Here is a 19,420-nt window from a genome sequence, read left to right as displayed (position 1 = left end):
CGCCCTGCCCTGTTCTATAAATATCTATAAATACTCTGTGGTACGCCCTGCCCTGTTCTATAAATATCTATAAATACTCTGTGGTATGCCCTGCCCTGTTCTATAAATACCCATAAATACTCTGTGGTATGCCCTGCCCTGTTCTATAAATACCTATAAATACTCTGTGGTATGCCCTGCCCTGTTCTATAAATATCTATAAATACTCTGTGGTATGCCCTGCCCTGTTCTATAAATATCTATAAATACTCTGTGGTATGCCCTGCCCTGTTGTATAAATAGCTATAAATACTCTGTGGTATGCCCTGCCCTGTTCTATAAATAGCTATAAATACTCTGTGGTACGCCCTGCCCTGTTCTATAAATATCCATAAATACTCTGTGGTATGCCCTGCCCTGTTCTATAAATACTTATAAATACTCTGTGGTATGCCCTGCCCTGTTCTATAAATATCTATAAATACTCTGTGGTACGCCCTGCCCTGTTCTATAAATATCTATAAATACTCTGTGGTACGCCCTGCCCTGTTCTATAAATATCCATAAATACTCTGTGGTATGCCCTGCCCTGTTCTATATATAGCTATAAATACTCTGTGGTATGCCCTGCGCTGTTCTATAAATATCTATAACTACATGCATACATATACATATATATATATATGCACATACACACACACACACACACCCCTACACATGGCCAACTGCCTCACCTCTAGCGCTGGGAATCAGTCACCATGCTGTCCTTGTGGAATCTTGTAGCCCAACCAGAGAAAGTTCTCCCCTGACATTCTCCTCCAAATTGCACCACCTCCAGTGAGCCTCCCTGTCATGCGCAGCCTGTGGACAGCCAGCCTCCGCCATCCCTCCAAGCCCCCACCAAGCATGGGGGCGCTGTGCAGGCAGCCGTGTGGACTGAAGGTCTCTACCAGTCCTGTTGTCCCTCAGCTGAGAATCAAACCCATTTCTGGATGACGGGGAATGTGTCCTCTGCTGGCTGTGTTCTCTGTGGAGCTCAGGGAGGGAAAAGGCCAAGCCATTTCTAGGGTGCTGTTGGGAGTGGTGAAAAGGCCACACCCTTTCTGAGGGACACTTTTCCTGGAAAGCCCCTGGAGCTTAGCTGGCTCTTATCCTGTGAAGCCTGCTCTGGTCACTAGAGAGCAGGGCCATGAACTCAGCCTGGAGGGAGCCCGCGGGGCAGTGGGCACTCTGGAGGGACAGATAGAACTGGTCACGATGCGCAGACAGGAGAGGGAGGCAGGGGGACAAAATGGAAGAAGCCTGGGGTGGATGGAAGTCTGTGCCCTTGAATGCTGGCATCTGCCTCTCCGGCCACCGGTAGATCAGGCTTCTGAGTCTGTTGGCTGTCAGGGCCTCACTGTGCCCCATAGGCACCATGGCAGTCCCTATGAAATCCACCAGGTGTCACCAGGCAGCATACAGGTAACAGGCCTGGAAGGTCCCCAACAGCTGAGCTGGACATGCTCAGACACTCTGGGCTCTTCGTTCAGTGGCACAAACTCCAGGACCCAGTGAGGGAAACGGGAACCCACCAGGCTGAACAGTAAGGCTAAATCTATTTATTCCATAATGAAAAGCAAAATAAACAGGAGTCATATCACCAGGGAGCCACAACCCCATCCCCACCTCCTTCCTCTGTCCTATGCTATCAATAAATAAGTCTCCCAGCCATAAGTAATGACTAGAACCTCCTCCCCATATGCCAGCTCCAACCTCCATGAGGTACAATACAGGGGGTGGCCCTAACCCCTGGAATATACAAAATGTTACACAGATACTATATGTACACTGGGGAAGGGGGGCCACCCCAGCAGCCCGTGCCCTCACCTGTTCTACACTTAGCCCCACTGTCCCACTTCAGCTGCCTCTCTGAATAAGAAGATGGGAGCTCCCCTGAGGGAAAAGTTGCTTTGGTGAGAGTAGGGAGGCCATCAGGCCTCCTCCAAACAAACCAGCTCCACCAGCCTCTGGCTCTTCAATAACAAACATCATCGTCCAGGAATGTAAGGACTCAGCCCTGGTCAAGGTGGCAAAGGGTCTGGTTGTCTGCCCCCCATTAGACAGGGATCTTGTCTTGCTACCCTAATGGTAAAGGGGTGACTGGGAAGGGGTGATAGGGACACGGTGGAGGTGAAGACTCCAACCCCACTTCTCCAGGCTTATGCTGACAGGGGCCTGCTTTTATTTATTTTTATCCTATGACTTTTTTTTAATCCCATAACTTCTTTTTCATAATACTTTTTTAAAAACTTGTCATAAAGTGTTATTCTACTTTTTTTCCACAACACTTTTTTTTGCCACAACTTTTCCACAACATTGTTTATCCCATAACTTTTTCATCCACAACTTTTTTATCCCGTAACTTTGGTTTGTGTTTTTCTAATAAACACATTTGCATAGTTACAATTTTGTAAAAATAAAATCCGATGATCTCATGCCAAGCGTGCCCAGCATTTGCACAGTCTCAATACCTTTAACACCATAGTTTCCAAGACACACAAAATTTTATGGCAAAAACAGCACTTTGCAACAATTTCCTAACTTACTGCATTGCAGTAGCATCACAGTAGCAGTCAATAATGGCACTTTAGACAACAGTCTTTCAGTACTTCCATTATACATTCTGTTGACAGGAATTCATAAATTGGTAAAAGTCATTCTAAGAAAATTCGGCAAATAAAGCTTGGCATTGGAATTGGCATTTCTTTCTCTACTTTTCCTTTCCCCAGGTTCTTTCTATTAAACTACAGTATTCACATTTTAACATGCTTTAACTGATTTCAAAACATTAAGATAGCAGTTATATTTTTGAATAGTTATATTATTTTAAAGTGACTCTGTAAGATACAGTTTTAGAGAAACTATATTATGGATAGGGCTGATGTACCTTTTCACATTTTCTAAATATCAGCTTTGGTTTTAGAACTGATTTTTTTTTTTCATTTCTGGAAAACCTATCAGGTTTAATCAAAAACTTTAAAAATAATGACCATATATTGCAATCTTTAAATAGGTATTTTGATTCTTCTAACAGAAATTCAAATTTATTCAGTTGAACTCACATTTTCAAATTTTATATTTCTGATGATCTCTAACCTTCTAGTGTTGCCTTCTAAGCAAATTGAAAGCTGCCTTATACAGAATGAGGAAGAGAACAAATACTTGGCTGAATGAGGTATTGCAAAGACTGCATGCTTTGAAGAAACACTTAAGTTATTGTCATAGGATTTCCATTCTTTTTAGCTTTTTCTGAAACATAGGACAAAATCCCTACACAAAGAGTGGTATTTAGAAACTGTACCACTGTTAATTAGCCACACTATTTGGTCTAACAGTTTTTCTTTATCATTCTGAAACTGGGTTTATCCAATACTTTGATAAATTCATACAATTTGGAAGAGTCAGTTGAAGCACCAATATTTGTACTCTTTCAGTGAATGCAGGCAAATCTGTTATTTCATCTGTAAAATCATATTATTGCTCTCCTATTAATGTCATATTGATAAAAGTATCATGAGGATGCCAAATGCTAAAAATGGAGATGGTCTAGTAACTAGAATTGCACACCCCAGGGAGCGCACATACATCTCTCCCTACATCCTAATACTGTGATGTATTTTGGAACACACACATTAGAACTTCATGAAGTTTTAACTGTTGATTCTTTCTCAAGCATCATGAAGTTATGATTCAGGCAACGTATGACTGAAATAATTCATTCATCCTGTATAGGCACATAAATATGGCACAAAATATGCCTGTAACTGAAACCAAGAGGTACAAAAACATATTTCACTCTTCATAAAGAACTTTGTGAGGAAATATAATTCTGTGATTGTATAGATACTTTTACTCATAATACTTTGACATTCACAAACAGTGGATTGCATTGCAGTTTGTAAATATTTTAAGTTGCATAAACTTCTTGATTTTCAAATGTAGTATAACACTGTCCACTAAAACTGCTTTTTGTTTCAACAAATACTCTCACATGTATTACTTTATTAAAATGGTTGTTATTATTTTTAAAGTGTTTTCCATTCAAGGAAAAGAAGTAATTCCTATGTCAGATTAACCAATGTGGCTGAAGAATAGGTATTAGCCAGAGAGGTCTAGACGGTAAAATCAGTCTTCTAGCCTCAAAGAAGCTCCGTGAACATAGAGGAATGCCAGGTGTCACACAGCTTTCCTTCACTCGAATTCATTCTTGACTAGAGCCTGTATGCCTGCTCCAGGGACATTTAAACTCTGAAAGTGTTTCTTATGATCGTCACTAAATACACTAAGAAGAATGCCAAGTAGTGCCCTTTTGTGTACTGGGACATGTAGTCATGTGATTAAAACAGGTAACATGAACTCTGACGTTAAAATGTATTGTGGATGTGAAGGCTCTAAGCTAGAAAAGATTTTCCACATCCACAGTCAATGACGGGAGCCTTTCATTCCTCAGAAATAATCCCTTTTAGGTCACTGAGAAAGAGTCCAACTGCTGCAGCTCATGCTGCGATATCTTCAGGAGCCCAGAGCACGTACAAATCCTAAGGGAACTACCATAGTACCGCGCTCATTCCTGGCACCAGAACAAATGAAACACACTCTATCCTGCACACACCTGCCAGAGCAGGCCACTTTCCTCTTCTGTGAGATTTTAAAAGCTCCCCAAAATGTTATCACTCCCATCCCCAATACACAGAAAATAGGGGAAAATCTGTTTCCAGTTCTCGGCCTTTAAACAACTCTAAATGTCAGTATTCACAGGGGCATATTACAAAGTTAGAAACAGTGCGCACTTGAGGGCAAACCACGTATTGAGCTAATGAAGAGGTCACTGTGATTAGGAATCGATCAAACATAATAGCAGAACATAAGCAAATTTTATCTGAATTCTGTAATGAATATACATGCTGCAATAACATTTAAAAAGCAGGGCAGCCTATTCCAAACCAGTAAGAATAGTTTTGTGCAAATAGTGGGTCTTTGTGTGTTTGAACTCCCACCATGTAAGGGCAAACTCAATATGTGAGCTAATGACCTACAATTATCAATTAAAAACAACAATGCTAACGGATGCCAGAGTGAATATCAGGGAAAGATCCCTCTCCCTTAACTTTTTATAAATAAATTTAAACTGTAAATTAGAAACATAAATAAACATGAGAGGTTCTAACATTCCAAGAAGTAGATGAATTGTGTAAGGGATTAACCCCATAACTTTTTGTTGTTGATTTTAAATTTCTTGACCAGCTCTCAGATGATGATGATGTTGATCTCTCTGTTCTCGGCTGCCCGGTAAAAGAATGGCACGCAGGGTTTGGTGGCCAAGCCTGGGTGCTCCTGGGTGTCCTGCGTTACAGGAAGCAGCTGTAGGATCTTCAGTGCAGTGGGGTTGTCACGGGGAGAACCCTCCCTGGCCTGTCCCGGTGCAGGCTCCACGCTGTCCTGAAAATCTTCAGAGAGAGGGAGGCGGGGGTCTGAGTACACTGCGAGCCTCCCCTGCTCCGGCCTGCCCACCCCACCTGAGGGCTCTACTCACCACTCTGCTCCTCCGCAGCCCCAAGTTCCTGGGGGGCTGGGGCCCCTGGAGCGGGCTCATTAACAGGGTTCTGGGCAGCAGGGAGGAATTTGTCATGCCCCTCGTGGTCGCCCACAACCGGCAACACCATATCTTGCAGCTCCAGCAGCTTCACCTGAAGGGAGGGGTGCTCAGTTACCACGCCTGAGCCGGCGCCAGCACCCACCCTCACCCCAACCCCGCAGAGATGTTGCACACCCTCTACCTTCATCTCCTCCTCGTTCTGGGCCAGCCTGCTGGCTTCCTCCTCCTGGTGCCGCGTGTTTGGCCCTGCCCTCTGGCTCTCATATACCGTGATGTGCTCTCCTGTGAGAGGACACGGCTCAGACACTGGGGCCCCTCTGAAGGCCCTGCAGCTCCCCGTGCCCGTGCCCTGGCCTCCTGCTTACTCATGCCCTCTGTCGCTCCAGAGAGCTGGAAGAATCCAAGCTCTAGTTTCTCCACCTGCTGCTTCCCGTCCACCTTCTCCCTCGGGAGGTCCATAAAGCTGCTCTGGAGCCAAAATAATAGGGTCACATCACGGGAGTGACCTGTCCTGACCCGCCCCCACTTTTCTTGGCCCATGCCAGGACTCGCTCACCTTCACCTTCTCCATGGCCTCCTACAGGGCCCGGTAGCTCTCCCCACACACAAACTCACCCCCAGTCCCTGGGACCGGGGCCTCAGCCTCTGGTCCTTCCAAGTCGAGGCCACCAGGTGAGCCAGGGGCAGGCAGCACAGCCTTCACACCTTCCGCTGCCCACATAGCCGTGCCTGCTCCTCCTGGGAACTGGCTCCAGCGGAGTTGAAAATGCCACTTGAAGGCAAGAGCTGAGTATTCTTGTAGGGGCATACACAGAACAAATGGGGCAGGGAGGTGGAGCACAGCCCCTTCCCTTTGGGTCTCAGAGAGTGCACCTGTTGGTCACAGGTGAAGTGGTGTCTGACCACTGGCTCCTGGAAGGGGTGAATGTCCAGAGAAATCAGAAGGCGGGGAAAGCAAGAGCATAAGGGGGTCTGGGAGGGACCACAGAGGAAGGTGGCAAAGCGGGCGCAGGGAAAGTCAGACTCACCGTGGCCTCCTGGCTCTCCAGGCCCTTTGGGATGCTTGGCATGAGCTGAGGCACCTCCTCCTCCTCACCGTCCAGATGTCCTCCTTCATCTCCTGTGGGGAGGTGGCCAGAGGGGTCCTCAGAAAACCCAACAAGGGAAGTACTGTGGGCCCACCTCTCTCCGCACCCTCACTGTGTTACCTTGAGCCAGCCCCTCCCCAGAGGGGAACGAGCTGCTGTTCTTTAGTTTTCTTATAAGATCCAAGATCTTCTATATTGCCCAGGCACAGTCACACTAGTGATGGTGCGGGAGTTCTGACCTGCTCCCTTTCTGATCTGGGCCAGTTCACTCATCCTTAGGCAACCTGGTGGCCCCCTGCTCCCGGGAGGTCATCATATTGATGCCGAACTTAGTGCAGACACCCGGTTGGCTTAACAACCAGCTCTTCTAAAGGTCTCTTCCAACCCCTCAATCCTATGCTGCTAACAGTCCCCCCTTCCTCCTGGGGCCCTCTCCTCTTCCTCTGAGTGGTCTCCTGTACCTTGTCCAGGGAGAGCCATGAGACTCAGCTGGGCCTCTAGCTGTTGGTTCTGCTGGCCGGCAGCTTCTAGGAACTCCTAAGGGAATGGAAAACAGAGTGAGAAGGCACAGAGGTTGCCAGGTCGTCCTCCTCGGGGCCCTGTCCTCAGCGACTCCCTCTCCTGGGTCTCCTGCAACTTTTGGCAGGCCATCTCAGCCACCGCTTTGCCCTGAGCTTCCTGCTGCTGCAGCTGGTCCACGAGCTGGGTGTGCAGCAGTAAATGCCTGTGCGGCGCCTCCTTCTCAGAGGTCAGCTGCTAATGGGTGACCATGTACTGCTGCAGGTGACCCTGGTACTAGTCTCACTGCTGCTGCTGCAGACTCTGAGACTCTTGGCTCTTCAGCTGTATCTGCAGGAAGACCCTGGGCATGAGGGCATGTGGTGGTTGGCTTCCAGATTCTGGGCCCATTAATAGGGTAGCGAGGGCACGGTGGGGCTCTGTCACCTGCCCTGGCCCCTTGCTCCAGGCCTAAGAGACTTCCCCCCTTGCCTGGAACCCCATGCCTCCTTCCCCAGCCTCAAATCTCCTGTCCATCTTCCCACCATTTAAACTGTAGACCACAGACTGGTGGAAAAGCAGAAGGAACCAATCACCATCTGCTAAGTGTGCTCCATGTCTAATGCTTTCCATGTGTTCTCTCATTTAATCCCCAGCACCTCCATAAGAAAAATGCTAACTTCCTTTTGAAGCTAAAGAAACAGAGACTTAGAGATGAAAAGTAGTTCAATGGTGATCAGTGGAACCGAGGCCAGAATCCGGTTTGAATCTAAGGAGGCTTTTTTCTTTTGTTTAGAGACAGTGTCACCATGTGGCCCATACTGGAGTGCAGTGGTGCAATCTCAGCTCACTGCAACCTCCACCTCCCAGGCTCAAGAGATTCTCATGCCTCAGTCTCCTGAGTAGCTGGGATTACAGGCATGTGCCACCATGCCAGGCTAATTTTTTGTTGTTGGTATAATTTTAGTAGAGATGAGGTTTTGCCATGTTAGTCAGGCTGGTCTCAAACTCCTGACTTCAAGTGATTCTCCTGCCTCAGCCTCCCAAAGTGCTGGGATTACAGGCAGGAGCCACTGTGCCCAGCATAAGGACCCTCTTATACCACTGTCTCCACCCCTATGATTGGGGGAATCCATGCCTCTAGCTGGGAAGATGATGTCCAGACCTGGGAGGAGCCCAGGGCTACCCACCTCTAAAAGTCAGAGGGTAGGAAGCAAGAAACAGTCATGGAGCTGCCCTGGAAGGTGCTGGGGTCACCTGCCCCCCAGCTGGAGCTTCCTTTGGCCTGGCACCTCCTCTCCCCAGAAGCTGGTGCCTGCCTCCCAGCCCTTCTTGGATGGGGCAGAGGTTACCATCTCCTTCACCTTGCTCAGCTTCTCCTGCAGCTCCATTACTTGCTGCTCCAACTGCAGTGCGCTTTTGTTCTCGTTGTTCTGGACAGAGAGAAGCAATCAGTGGTCAGCCACTGCAGCTGGAGACCCCAGAACTTGGTGTCTGCCTCCCATGTCACCGGAAAGGGTGGAGGTAGGTTAGAAAAATCATCCCCTCTCCCCTACAGCCATCAGAGCAGGGCCTGATGAGCTCTGGCTCACAGATGCCTTTAGAAGTACCATGTCGGCCGGGCGCGGTGGCTCACGCCTGTAATCCCAGCACTTTGGGAGGCCGAGGCGGGCGGATCACAAGGTCAGGAGATCGAGACCACGGTGAAACCCCGTCTCTACTAAAAAAATACAAAAAATTAGCCGGGCGCGGTTGTGGGCGCCTGTAGTCCCAGCTACTCGGGAGGCTGAGGCAGGAGAATGGCGTGAACCCGGGAGGCGGAGCTTGCAGTGAGCCGTGATCGCGCCACTGCACTCCAGCCTGGGCTGGGCGACAGAGCGAGACTCCGTCTCAAAAAAAAAAAAAAAAAAAAAAAAAAAGTACCATGTCATGTGAGGGCTACACTGCCCCATTTTACAGGTGGGGAAACAAAGGCCTGGAGAGCTAGGGATGAGGGCACGCTGCCCAGGTGGGGCAACCCACCAGATCCTCAAAGCTGCACTGTGGCTCGGCCAGCTGCTTGTTGAACTTGTGGTTCTGGGAGAGCGCGAGCCTCTCCTCCTGTATTCGCAGCCTCTTCTCCTGTTTTTGCAGCCTCTCCTCCTTCTCCCACAGCCTCTCTTCCTGCTTTTGTAGCCTCTCCTCCTCCTTTCGCAGCCTGTCCTCCTGCTTTCGCAGCCTCTCACCCTGCTCCACCAGCCTCTTCTGCTTCTCCCGAAGCCTCTTCTTTTGCTCACATAGTCTCTCCTCCTCCCGCAACCTCCTCTCTTCCTGCTCTTGGAGCCTCTCCTCCTGCTTTTGAAGCCTCTCCTGCTGCTCTTGGAGCCTCTCCTCCTGCTCCTGGAGCCGCTGCTTTTGTTCTTTGCTCAGGAGACTCAAGGCCTGATTGTTTTCCACCTGGGATTGGAGTTTTCCCACCAAACTCTCCACCTCCTTCCTCAGGTGTTTGGCCTCATCTTGTAGCTGTTCCACCTCAGATGTCCCTGCTGGGTCCACTGGGGATGGAGGCTCAGCTGAGAAATGAAGCAGACAATAAGGGCCTCTGGATTCCCCACCCACCACCCCCCCTCAAAGAAAAAGCCCTCCTTTTGATGCACAGCTCCTCTCAGGCTTCCCAAACTTGGCCTCACTGCTAATGATTCCTCGCACCCGATGGTAGCCAATTTCCAAGCCATGTCAGATGGAGAGCACTGTGGGTGGCTGACAACGGCACTCCTCGCTCTGAGCTGATGGGGACCCTGATGCTCATGGAGATGACAAGACTTGCCAGCTGCTGGCACAGACCTCTTTCCCTCTGCTTCAAAGCCCTTCTATTCACCCACCTCCCTGGGGCATCCTAAGCCACCCCACAGCCCTCTGATGCCAGTCCTGCTCCCAGGTCACACCAGCCCCATCTTACCCATCTGGTGTTTGCATTCGGACAAGCTCCTCTCCAGCTCCTGTATCCGATGTATGTCACGCTTCTTCTCCTCCTTCAATGTGCGAGCCTGCCCAAAGCACAGGGGGAAAGGGCCCTGGAGAGAGGGGCTGGTGGCTGGACAGGCTACTATCTCCCTCTCTGCCCCCACCTCCACAAAGCCCAGACCCATGACCACCTCTAGCTATACTCTTCCCATTTTACAGGTGCCCAGAAAGATCCAGTGACCTATCTAAGTTGGGGGCTGAAGGGTCAGGTCTCACCTCCACCGACATTTTCCACATCCTCTCCTGCCACCGGGCCCTCTCTCCTTTTATATGTAGAGCATATTCGTCTCTCTCCAGTTGGACTTGTTTAAGTGACTCTGTCACCTGCAAGAATGGCCACAGAAGTGAGGAAGGGCTGTCACTGGTCCTCACCTGCTCCTGGTCAGCTGGGGTCATCTTCCCTCCACATCCCTCCCTCTGCAAAGCCTCACCTGTGTCACGTGTGCGTTCAGCAGCGCCCGCTCCTTTCTGGTCTGCTGTAACTGCCGCTGGAGGACTGCTTCACTGCGGCTCGAGGACTGGATAGTGAAGAGTGAGAAGTTTTGATGTGGGGAGCCCGGGCAGTGCCCCTTAAAGGGCTAGGGCTAGGCTCAATGTACAACTTGATCAGTAAAGATCAAGGCATTTCCAAGCCCGTGGCCTGGTTTTTAAAAGAACTCAGTAAACTTGGAAGGGACAGGGAAAGAGATCGAACTTACAGCTGGCTAACAGAGGCCCAGAGAGATCAGATAACATTGCTGTTGTTATTACTGTTATTAATACCACTGTTTGAACCTTTATGGAGTGCTTCACCAGGTTCTATACTAGCAATCCCATGTAATCCTCACAACCACCATATGAGACAGTTACTGGGATTACCTCTATTGTGTAGATGAAAAACATGGAGTGTTCGAGGTTAAGTGCTTGCCTAAGATCACTGAGACAGAGCTGGGATTTGAACACCCAGGTCTATCCGATTCTCTAAGCCCATTTTCCTTGCTGGGCATGGGGGCACAGAAAGGAAGGGGAAGTTAATCTTTTGTCCACTTTTTGAAAGGATGATACATTCGCATAGTCCAAAACTCAGAAGGTACACCATGGAAGGGTCTCCCAGCCGCCCTGTTACTCTCTCCTGAGTTTTTTGCGAACCCTTGCAGACATGTTTCATGCATATTATCATAGTATGTATGCACACACACACACAGATACACACACACACACACCTTTCCTCTCTCTACAGAAATGGTGACGTACTAAAGGTACTCTTCTGTACCTTCACAGTACAATACCCAATACTCCACCTAGGATTTGGCCAAGGCCACAGCCAGGTAAGGGCAGGGCAGGCACTTCGCATTCAAGCTGTGTGTGCAGTGCTCACTCCCCACAGTGCCCCTCAACTCACCCACAGCAGCTGACTCAGCCCCAGGCTGCCTCTAACAACCACACACAAAAGCAGCTAGAAATGAGCATGCTGCCTTCTGGGCAGGACACTGCATCCTGCAGAAGGGACCTTTACACTCTCTCCTCCATCTGGGAAGCCAGGCTGCCAGGGAAGGGGGCAGCTGGTTGGACTCACCCTGTCCTCTTCCCGCTGCTGTGTACACACAGCAGAGAGAGCCCGCTCCAATTCTTGAATACGCTGTAAAGAGTATTGCAGGCGGCCGGCCAGATCCTTGGACTCTTCTGGAATGACAGAGGTGGAGATGGGGCCCAAAGGACTCCCCCTGAAGACCTGTCTAAGTGCCAGGGTGAAGGATGATGTGGTGCCCAGATTCCCACCTTCGAAGTGTCTGGCGGCACGTTTAGTATGGTAAAGGGTGGTCTTCAAGTCTGCCTTTTCCAGCCTGAGGATGTCGATTGTCTGGAATTGAATGTTTGGGAGAAAAGCCAAGCAAGTGCTGAAAGAGACGGAAAGAAACATTCTCCGGAGGACAGGAGAAAACTCCCCACCCTCCACTCACCTCTAACTGCTCTGTCTGTGCTTTGTGTATGTCATTGTTTGCTTTCTTTTCCTATAGAAAGAGGAAGACAGAGCTCTTACCCGGGGGAGGCAGAGATGGCACAGCAAGAGACACGCCCCCAGCATGCCACCAATGCCCCAGCACAGGCACACCCATGGGATCAGATTATCAGGGACCCTGTGGGGATGTGGTGGAATCTGAGGGGTAAGCCTTCTTCCCCAGGCTGGGAGTGGGCGAGATGAGACTGGTGCCTCTACATCTGAGTGCCCCCCAAACCCAGCAGTCATGTTGTGAGCAAACAAAGAAATCACATTACTTCTTCCAGCTGATGTTCCACTTGTTTCTTCTGTTGTTTCTGTGGGGAGAGTCAAATTCAGGTGACTGAGGGGGGCCCCCTCAACTCTATCCCCCAGGAAGCGGTAGGCAGGGGCCAGGAAGGAATTTTAAAGACAACATTCTCAGACCCAATGGCAACATGAACGGGCAACTCTCCTCAAGCTCCCAAAGACAGAGGATTTGGGTCTTTGTTGGTTTTTGCCCACAGCCACGGAACTCAAAGTCTGAATCTGGATTCTCTCCAAAGGACAGTAACATAAACCTCTAGGGACGGAGTCTGAGAAAGGCCCACCCTTCTGCCAGCTTGTGATTGAGAAAGGTGCATTCATTCAACAAACATTTACTGAGCACATATGAGCCAGGTACAGTTCTTCACAGCAGATATAGAATGGAAAAGGACAGACAGGAGCCCTTGGCCCTCAGGTTTCCATTGTAGGAGCCTTTAAATCTCAGACTCTCAGAGCTAACCGAGACCTTTGATGCTCTACCTCCTTCGGAAACACCAGCGCAAGGAGGAGAGGTGGCTTGTCCAGACTCAAAGAGCAAATTAGGGACTGAGTCACAGCAGAAATACAAGGCCCCTGACAAACCATCAGGCTAGTGCTTCCCTGAGAGGTGACAACCCCAGGGCATGTGTGGCAAGGACTGGAGCAGGGGTGTCTGGAGAAGAGAGAGTCGGCAAAGAGGACAGTGACAGAAGAGCCATGCTGCATGCTCCTTGCTCTGGGATCCCTCCAGGTGAGGCCTGGGTGCTCCAGCTTCCCATTTGCCCTTGGCCTCAGGGGACCCAGCCCCTTTCTTCAGAGCCCCAAGGGGAAAGTAAAGCCCAGGATTGGCAGCGTGGAATCACAGGACCCCACTGGACTCTTACCAGTGATTCTATGTTTTCATAGAGTTGATTGATTGTTGCGGAGCTTGAGTCCAGAGCTACTTCCAGTTCTTGGTTCCGGCTCTGTGGTGCATGCAGAGAGGAGGAGTTGGAGGAGGATTGTGGGAAGAGGTAGAGAGAACAATCATTAGGGCTGGGGTGTGTGTGGACTGTCTCAGCTGGCAGAGGGGCACCCAGCCCCCACTGTGAGAGGAGGTTGGAGGGCTGGCCTGCAGGGTCACTGCACCTTGGCTCAGGGCCTCTTACCTCCAGATCCTTCAGGGTAGCTGATGATGCAGGAGTAATAAAAAAGAGAAATAAAAAAAAAAAAAACTTACAGGGAAACAGTTATGGATATAGAGAAAGTATAAAAACAGCAAAGGGGCCAGGCACAGTGGCTCTCGAATGTAGTCCCAGCACTTTGGGAGGCTGAGGCAGGTGGATCAGTGGAGGTCAGGAGTTCAAGACCAGCATGGCCGACATGGTTAAACAGCGTCTCTAATAAAAATACAAAGATTAGCTGGGCGTGGTGACAGGTGCCTGTAATCCAGGTTACTAAGGAGGCTAAGGCGAGAGAATCACTTGAACCTGGGAGGCAGATGTTATAGTGAGCTGAGATCGCACCACTGCACTCCAGTCTGGGTGACACAGTGAGACTCTGTCTCAAAAAAAAAAAAAAAAAAAAATCCCCAAATCGCACATGCCTGCTCTGTATGTTATTCCCAAGTTACTTTTAAACTGTAAGGTCTCACCATTTCCAAGATGATAAAAGATGCGGGGAAGGAAAAAACCCTATCAATCAAGCAGGTGAAGAAGCAGACATAAACAGGATGAAGGTTAATGGCAGCAACATAAAACAAGGCAGAGGCAAAGTATCCCCAAAACCAGAGAAGCCTCAGGGGCATGCACAGCTGGAGAGAGCAAGCCAGAGAGGGGTCCTGGCACTGCCTCACCTTCCACTTGTGCAATGGGGGAGCACTACCCCACTGGAATGGTTAAGGTTGGACACCATCACCTTCAGAATGTCCTGAATCTTTTGGAGGGGACATGGGAAAAACAAGGGCAGGGGGAGAAAGATAGAAGTGGCTTAGAGAGAAACAAAAAGTCAGGGTACGAGAAAGATGTGGTTTCAGGAAAATAAAATGCTGAGGAAGAGCAGAGGAGATTGAAACCATGGCCTGTGCCATTCTTCCAAATGGCCACCTGCTGCCTTGCCAGGGGCAGGAACAAATAGATGGAAAAGTTCCCTGAGCGATGCAGTCACAGGGTGGAGTCACCTGACCAACACAGCTCTTAATATGCTCACTGGACCCCTCTCCTCAGGCCCAGGACGTGGACGATGAATCTGGTAGAGCTCCAGACCTCCACTTCTATTAAAAAACCAGACTCCTGACTAAGGGTTCACTTGAACTAAGGGGGCTCCAGCTAAAAAACAAGTTTGAAAGACACTGATCTTGTCCAGTATCATTTTACAATGGAGAAAACTGAGGCCCAGGGTAAGAAGTGATTTTTCTGTGGTCACTCAGCAAGCTGGTGGCAAGTTAGATCTTCTCTTACTCCTAGTGCCTGGGGCTCTCCTCACCACACCCTGAGCCCCCTTCTGTGACTCCTAAAGGGACAGCTTGATAGCAAGTGGCTGTACTCATTGGCCCAGCTCTCCCTTGAGACTGGGGATCAGGAAAATCAAACAGCAATGACCATTTCCTGGGTATCCTGGGTGTTCACAGCAGGACATGTACTAGGGATTAACATAAAAACAACAACAATATGGAATATCATTTAAACTTCAGAAATGAAAATCAAACAACACTACCCCTATTTTATAGATGTGAAAAGAGAGGCCCAAAGAACTCTAGCAACTTGCCATAAATCAGATCCCTAGCCAATGGAGAGGCAGGATTCAAACCCAGAATTCTTAACCAGTACCCAGCAATCTTAACAATTACCCTCTACTGCCCCCTTGGGTCCCCTGTCCCCAGGAGCCTGGCCAGCCAAGACTCACATCCCCAGGTGAGTGGCAACCACCAGAAGTGGTTGTCTCAGGGCTACTGCCAGTTTTCTTCTTTTTTGTCTTCGCTCCTGCCGGAACAGCAGGGCTGTTCCTCTGCTGATATTCTTTTAGCTGTGGGAAAGAAGAGCAGTAATACTCATGAGAACTACCAGCCCCTACGGCCACATCCCCCTTTACAGTTTTTCAAAATACTCTTATACACCATCTGACTTAATGCCACCAACGACTGTACAAGGTGTTTTCACAATCACTTACTGATTGAGAGGGATGGATATTATGGCTAAAAAAAAGGGAGGGTGGGCAATAATGGGACTTAAATTCAGTCTTCTGAGTCCAAGCTCTGGGGTTTTGCCACGAATCAGCAGCTGCCAGAGACCAAAACCAGAGCCAGAGGTAGAAAACTAAACATTAAGTAGGCAGGAACTGCACACTGTGTGGTTTGGAGTCACACATCCTCACACGTCTGTAAGTGTGAAGAAGTGCACCAGGACCTCTCAAACTTTTATATCCATGTGTCCTCATGGCAGAAGGCAGCTTTTTTTGTTAAATCTGGGAATTTATCAGAAAGAGGACAACCCAAGTCTCATTTCAGAGAGAAGTCTGGTATACTCTTAGAAACGTATGTGACTGTCATCCCTAAGTACATTAGCGTTTTTTCTCTCTCAAGAGAATCAAGGGAAACTGATGCTTCAGAAAGATCTCCCACATTCATCCTGTGGCACTCAAAGTACCCCAAGTTGAGATGATACGAGGAAGATTCAAGCTGTCAAGTTCAGTTTTCCAAGATCTATTCCACAGAAGATAAGCAAATCTCACTTCAGAGACCACTGACTGAAGGGCAGTCTGGTCCCAGAACTGTGGAGAATTAGAATATGAGGTGGAGAACTCAGAAAAACATGTTAAAGTCTCTCTGGAGAGTAGAAGGCTGGGAGAAAACCAAACCAAACCCATTCTCCCATTGCCACCCAGAGATGCTGTCAACGTTTGAGCTCACAGGGGAAGTGTAGGCTTTTCACAAAGTCAATGTCTATGCAAAGGGGGTAAGGCAACCTGAAACCTGTTGCTCCTAAGTCCCATAGTCCCCATTCCCCTCCCAGCTGGAAATGTGTGCTGTGGCCAGAGGAACAAGAAATGGGGTGAGAATGCTTAGGGGACTGGGTTGTAAGATCATAGGCCAGTCTTGAAGCAGTAATGACAGTTCCTAGGGGAACTGTGACGTCACTACATTCTACTCCTCCTGGGGGTGGGGGGAACCACATCAGTGCAATGGCTGAGTTGCTGATCCATGATGGGGGAGTGGGACGTAAGGCTGGTGCCCAGGCCTTTGGAGATGCCGGTCCAAAGAGCCCAGGGAGGTCAGGCTTGGGTCAGCAGGAGGGGAGAGTACAGTCTGCAGCAGGAAACCCCAGGAGTCAGCAGCCCAAAATCACCCGGGGATGACTGGCGATGGTGGGGGACTGGGGCTGGGGGACCCAGGTCCTCGGACAGCTGAACCCAAAGAACCCAGGGAGGTTGGGCTTGGGGCAGCAGGATGTGAGGGGCGAGTACGGAGCATGGAGCCCCAGGAGTCACCTGCCAAAAGTCACCATGGGGCGACTGGCGAGGGCAGAGGCTGGGCTGCTTGCTGAGGGGGCAGGACTGACTGATGAGACTTTGGTGAGGGGAGCCCAGAGGTGCCAGCGTTAGGGGGCCCAGCCCAGTGTGCCTCAGGAGTGCTATGTACTCTGGCAGTGGTCTTGTCATCGGAGGGGATCTCTGGCTAGGTTGGGGAGCCATGACCTGTTGTGTCTTACCTTTTTCTTGGCTGCTGCCAATTGACTCCGTTGAGTCTCGTCTAACATCATGGGGTGGGGAGGGAGGCAGGGTTGGGGCCACATCAGCGAACACCTCCAGTCACCTACCAGGCGGCTGTGTGACTGAGCCAGAGGAGGCGTAACCAGGGCCCCACTAGAATGCAGAATGGGGGCGTGGCCTTAATTCTCCAAGCCCATTGGTCAATGAGAAAGATGAAAAGGAAAGGAGGCGTGGCCAGGGAGCAGTGTGGCCAGAGGAACCTGTGATATCACAAGGAAAGCTGCCCATGCTACTGCTGTCCCCGCCCACTTGGGGAGAGGGGCGGGGCCTGCCTACTCCGGGAGGGGGGGCTGGCTTTTGCTTTAAAACGTTCAAAATAAACTTTAAAAAGTATATGTGTTTATACTCTAAATATATGTGTGTCAGTGTGTGTGTGTGTCCACATGTTCCTCCAGAGCTTTTTTCATTATCCAGCTTCTATGCATGGTCTATGATTTTGGCCTACATTTTTCACCTTCACATGGAGTACAAGAATTACCAGTATTACCTCAATTGAGACAAATCCTATAAAAATGGAAAATCCAGAGCATGTTTGATGACTAATGAAGTGGACTATATTATCCAACATTCCAATAAGGTAAAATAATCACAATGATTTGTCTTTTTTGGAAAAACATTTCTTTTATTCTCCTACATTATTAAGATTTTTTTAAAAAACAAGAAACATGTCTAATATCTTTAAAAACACAAAGCTTTTGGGCTGGGTGCGGTGGCTCACACCTGTAATCCCAACATTTTGGGAGGCCTAGGCGGGTGGATCACCTTAGGTCAGGAGTTCAAGACCAGCCTGGCCAACATGGTGAAACCCCGTCTCTACTAAAAATACAAAAGCTAGCCAGGAGTGGTGGTGGGTACCTGTAATCCCAGCTACTCAGGAGGCTGAGGCAGGAGAATAACTTGAACCCGGGAGGTGGAAGTTGCAGTGAGCCAAGCTCACGCCACTGCACTCCAGCCTGGGTGACAGAGTGAGACTCCATCTCAAAAAAATAAATAAATAAATAAAGTAAAAGAGTCAAAAGTAAATAAAAACACAAAGCTTTCAACTTAATAAGCACTCAAAGCTCTTTCTGGTTTAAAGTATATACAAGGTCTATTTTTCTAGAATCACCTGACCTCTCTAAGCCTTGCAAATGAAACTGAATTTCTCACTTGATACTTGGCTATGACTTACAATCATGAAAACCAAGAAATGTGTTATGTCACTGTGTATTGCTTGTTACCTGAATTCCACACTAGGCTGAGATCAAGGGTTGAATCTTTCACGATTTGCTTCATAACCTATGAGCTTCTTTTCCCACACCAAACTAAGCTTTTTTTCTAGAGTTCTACAATTTACAGTTAGTAGACAAGAGGGTTCTCAAAAATGTAGTCTCTGGACTAGCAGCACCAGCAGAACCTGAGAACTTTTTATAAGTGCAAATTCTCAGGCCCCACCCTGGACCTGGTGAATCGGAAACTCTGGAGTAGGGCTCAGCCATCTGTGCTGCAGTAATCTCTCCAGGTGTTCAAGAACCTCTGGCATACAGCAGGTAGAAAAATGTGTTTCCTTCTGTAGGTCCAAAGCCAGACATACTATATGTTCTGTCTTGATACGAAACCATGACATGCAATTAAAACACATAAGTTTCCTTCCTACTCCCACCCTCCATCCGAAGTGTTCTATTTTTATGAGTTAATAAGAAAACAAGTGGCAATCAGAGATTCACTCTAAAAAGTATATTTACAAGTGTCAGTGCTCATCCAGCCTGATCTCATACAGTACCATTTACACCCTCCTACCTCTCAAGTTTTAAAAACTTATCTTCACAATGTAAGTCTCAGGCACACTAGCAGTTCTACAATAAAACACCAAGTAGGTTGGAATGTCCAAACTTACTACAGAAGAAAAGGGGAATGATTGGCTGTATTTTCAAATTGCATTCAACTAGAAATGTAAGTTTTGGATTCTTTTCACCTTCACACTTCCAAGTTAATAGAATTAAATCAAAATACTCCATTCTTTCAAAGCCTGTAAGCCAGGCAAAGTTTGACTGTATTACTCTTGCTTTCAATGGATACAAAGCAGAATCGTGGTAGGCACATTTTGTATGCCTGCAAAGATACAGAACTACACAGTTCCATCTGTTCAATATTAAAAACAAAAGTCCTGCAAACCTCAGATGGTGAGTGTAATACTTCAGCACTAGCACCAAAGCCTCAAACATA

At 48.5% G+C, this 19,420-nt stretch overlaps 2 protein-coding genes across 2 annotated transcripts in view; both read right to left on the bottom strand.

Annotated features, from left to right (window-relative positions):
- Positions 1–19,420, bottom strand: part of LOC126960021 (COMM domain-containing protein 4) — a 130,959-nt gene that overhangs the window by 19,342 nt on the left and 92,197 nt on the right. The gene's annotated exons all lie outside the window — the stretch shown is intronic.
- LOC126960033 (golgin subfamily A member 6C-like) lies at positions 1,765–17,401 on the bottom strand. Its single transcript, XM_050799920.1, has 18 exons — positions 17,155–17,401; positions 15,353–15,472; positions 13,354–13,434; positions 12,463–12,501; positions 12,147–12,197; positions 11,965–12,046; positions 11,762–11,868; positions 10,638–10,724; positions 10,423–10,530; positions 10,142–10,229; positions 9,226–9,755; positions 8,568–8,636; positions 7,167–7,242; positions 6,646–6,737; positions 5,983–6,085; positions 5,799–5,899; positions 5,555–5,708; positions 1,765–5,468 (listed from the first exon to the last, which is right to left on the bottom strand). The coding sequence occupies exons 1-18, from the start codon at positions 17,236–17,238 to the stop codon at positions 5,269–5,271; spliced, it is 2,172 nt and encodes a 723-aa protein (XP_050655877.1). The 5' UTR covers positions 17,239–17,401; the 3' UTR covers positions 1,765–5,268.

The sequence above is a fragment of the Macaca thibetana genome, chromosome 7 (assembly GCF_024542745.1).
Source record: "Macaca thibetana thibetana isolate TM-01 chromosome 7, ASM2454274v1, whole genome shotgun sequence".
NCBI classification, from domain to species: Eukaryota; Metazoa; Chordata; class Mammalia; order Primates; family Cercopithecidae; genus Macaca; species Macaca thibetana.
Note: the sequence above shows the minus strand (reverse complement) of the source record. Positions and strands in the feature narration are given on the sequence as shown.

What these genes read in the sequence shown, in the direction of transcription:
- LOC126960033 (XM_050799920.1), bottom strand. Translation starts at nt 17,238, where the DNA reads ATGTGGCCCCAACCCTGCCTCCCTCCCCACCCCATGATGTTAGACGAG. An exon ending in TGGAACATCAGCTGGAAGAA is followed by an intron (nt 12,198 to 12,462) that starts GTAATGTGATTT and finishes CTCTTTCTATAG; the next exon opens with GAAAAGAAAGCAAACAATGA. An exon ending in TGAACGCACACGTGACACAG is followed by an intron (nt 10,531 to 10,637) that starts GTGAGGCTTTGC and finishes CCATTCTTGCAG; the next exon opens with GTGACAGAGTCACTTAAACA.